This window comes from Terrapene carolina, unplaced genomic scaffold (assembly GCF_002925995.2).
Source record: "Terrapene carolina triunguis isolate 2854851 unplaced genomic scaffold, T_m_triunguis-2.0 Scaffold659, whole genome shotgun sequence".
In the NCBI taxonomy this organism is placed as follows: Eukaryota; Metazoa; Chordata; order Testudines; family Emydidae; genus Terrapene; species Terrapene triunguis.
The window spans coordinates 8,856-11,947 of record NW_020665010.1 but is presented as its reverse complement, the minus strand read 5'-3'; the positions used below and the strand labels follow the sequence as shown (position 1 = coordinate 11,947).

General features: G+C 41.9%; 1 protein-coding gene across 1 annotated transcript; it reads left to right on the top strand.

The window, feature by feature from the left end:
• Nucleotides 1-5: 5 nt before the first annotated feature.
• On the top strand, nucleotides 6-2,266 carry LOC113408027 (interleukin-8-like; the record flags this gene model as incomplete). The annotated part of the gene is made up of 3 exons (XM_026659686.2): nucleotides 6-127; nucleotides 882-965; nucleotides 1,493-2,266. Coding segments are annotated over 3 exons (237 nt in total), but the record flags the coding sequence as incomplete, so codon positions are not given.
• Nucleotides 2,267-3,092: the final 826 nt, after the last annotated feature.

Sequence of the window (3,092 nt, the reverse complement as noted above, 5' to 3'; positions counted from 1 at the left end):
TGGCAAGGATGGGGAATGAGCTCCGATGCCAGTGCATCACCTTGCATTCCAACTTCATCCGTCCCAGGAACATTCGGGACGTTAAGCTGACCCCGAGCGGACCTCACTGCCAGAACACTGAAATCATGTAAGTAGTTTTGCAAAATTCTACCTGCTGCTAAACTAGGAGGAGACGGCTTTGCATTGTGCTGGTCCAGGAGTTTTCAAAGGGGTGGGGAGCACTAGCAGGCCCACACCACCCAGGGAGACTCCCTAAGAGTGATTTTTATTCTTTCTAAAGACGTTCTTTTCGGTATTGCACTTTGCTTTTCATAGCATCCAGCATCTCTGGGGTGGAAATACAAATCCCCATGGGGAATAATGGGCATTATCTATAGAGTGCTAGAACCTGCATTGGAAGGGCAGGAAAAATTATTAATACCCAATACAAACTTTCAACCCAATTCCTCCAGTCCTTCTGCAGGCAAAACTCCCACTGAAAATTCTCCACTGAGTACATAAGTGGTTTCCCTGACAGAGGAATGCAGGATTCAGCCCTTTATGTAAAAAGCAATACCAGTGCAGACAAAGACATTTTATATATATACACACATGTACAGAGAGAGAGAGATACCAGGTTTAAAAAAAACTTGAATGCATATATATAGAGGGAGGGAGATTTTTTTTTTTTTTTTTTTTGGTCACACCTGGAACATTTTAAAGGAAACAAATGATGTAGGGCCAGATCCTCAGCTAGTGGAAATTGGTGTAGCTCTCTAGTGAAGTCAATGGAACTATGTCAATTGACACCAGCCGTGCCTGTATTTTAAAAGGTTGAAACATACCCTGATGAGAGTCCACCAAGTCGATAGATGCCTGACCTTTGTTTTCCTTCTTTGCAGCGCTACTCTTAAGGACGGCAGAGAAGTGTGTTTGGATCCCACTGCTCAATGGGTGAAGATCATCATTAAAGCAATTTTGGACAAGTGAGTCATTCATTCTCAGAACCATTTCATGAAAAATTATTTTAAAAGAATAACTAGGTGGTTCCTTAGCACAAACTGTGTAGGAGTTACCTCTTATCAGGGCATAGTAATTTTTCCCAAAACTTGTTTCTCTCAATCTAGTAAATAATCACCATATCCTACCTTAAAGGTGGCCTAGTGGTTAGATTATGGAACTAGGTTCTTCCTGTTCCCTGCTGTGCCCCAGACTTCCTGTGTGAGCTTGGGGAAGTCATTGATAATGGCCACATATACTGGGCAGCTGCAACTCTTTCTGGAGACAATTGGACTCACAGGTGCTCAGTGCTTCTGAAAAACCAGGGTGTCCTCCCCCCCACCCCCCCGCACCACCTGATTTTCCTTTGGTGTGAACCAAGAGTAACTATGTCAAAGTTAATGAAGTTTCACTGATATGGTTGAGAGCAGGCTAAGAGTTCTCATGTGCTAACTAGTGGTAATTGTTCCATGAACAGGTTTCTAAACAATTCCTTTTCTCCCCCTCTTTACAGAGCTCAAGCCAATGGTGAGGCAAAACGCTGAGAGAAGCCAAAGAAGAAAAATCACTGACGTTTCCCCTTGAAGGAAACATCTCTGTGAAAATGCCAGTCCATCTGCAAGCAGCCCACCTCCTTCTGTTAACATGTTTTCAGGCAGACTCTAGCTAGCAGTATCTATTTTCTATTTATGTATTTATTTATTGAGGCGCATCATTTTAAGAAAGATATTTAATCTTTGGTTGTCCATGGGATAAGCCACTTTCTGAAGGTGAAAACACTGGATAGGGAAAAGTGATTTGCTGAGGGAAATGAAGCCCCTTTGGAAACCACTTAAGCTGAACAGGGTTTTATGAGTGCAATGCACTTGCAGCACAGCTGTATTTATTCTAAGCCTTGCTCTTTCCCTGTGAGAGCAGTAAACTGGCAACAGTTACCCCTCCCCTGCACTGGTATGTTGCATCAACAGCACCATGAGTCATAGCCAGCCTGAGGCTAGCTACTGACTGGGATTTTGTGGCTTTCCAAAATGAAGCAGCCAAAGTGCTGTCATTTGGGGAGCATTATTTATTGTGCTATAGCACAGCAATGTCTTTAAATCTCGCTCTCTATTTAAAGAGTTAATATTTGAGTAGGAAAAAAAACCTATTTATTTAAGTGATTTTTATTCATCTGGATTTTTTCTTATATGCTAATTCCTTATGAAGATAGAATATTTCACATTCCTGCTGTTGTGTGTGTTAGGATTTTGTTATGTTAATTATTGTATTTATTTTGTTCAATGAATGGAAAAATGTTGAGGCTCATGTTGCAATTTTCTTATTCCTGTGAATGTTGGAATTCAATCATTTTTACATTAAACTATATGCTTAAAAAATAGATGTGTTCTGTTTCTTAGTTGTTGGCACTTGGCTCGATCTTTGTCATCAGAAAAGGTCAGGGTATAAAAATATCAAGATTTAAAAAAAGAACTAGATAAATTCCTGGAGGATCGGTCCATCAATGGCTATTAGCCAGGATGGGAATGGGTGACAGGGGATGGATCACTTGATGATTACCTGTTCTGTTCATTCCCTCTGGAGCACCTGGCATTGGCCACTGTTGGAAGACAGGATACTGGGCTAGATGGACCTTTGGTCTGATGCTGTATGACCATTCTTATGTATCTCTACCCAGTTTCCAAACTCAGGTAGAGCTCAACTGCATATTTGCAGCAGGTGGAAGTAACCCAGTTAGGGTTAAGTTGGCATTTCTCACAATGATGGCCAAATGCAAGCTCAATGAGCAGAGGGAAGTGGAACACACTGGACCTGGTCTGAGGCACATAGGGGACTCTGTTGGTTCAATGCCATGCACACTCTGGGTGCTCCATGGGGTTTGGTCTCCACAGTTCTGAAAGGGATGAATTCATGTTGGGGCTGTGGGGATGGCTGCTCTTTATAGCAGTGGCTCTCAACCTTTCAAGACTACTGTTCCTCTTTCAGGAGTCTGATTTGTCCTGCATTCCACGAGTTTCACCTCACTTAAAAACTACTTGCTTACAAAATCAAACATAAAAATCCAAGGGTCACAGCCACACTGTTACTGACACATTGCTTATTTTCTCATTTTACTA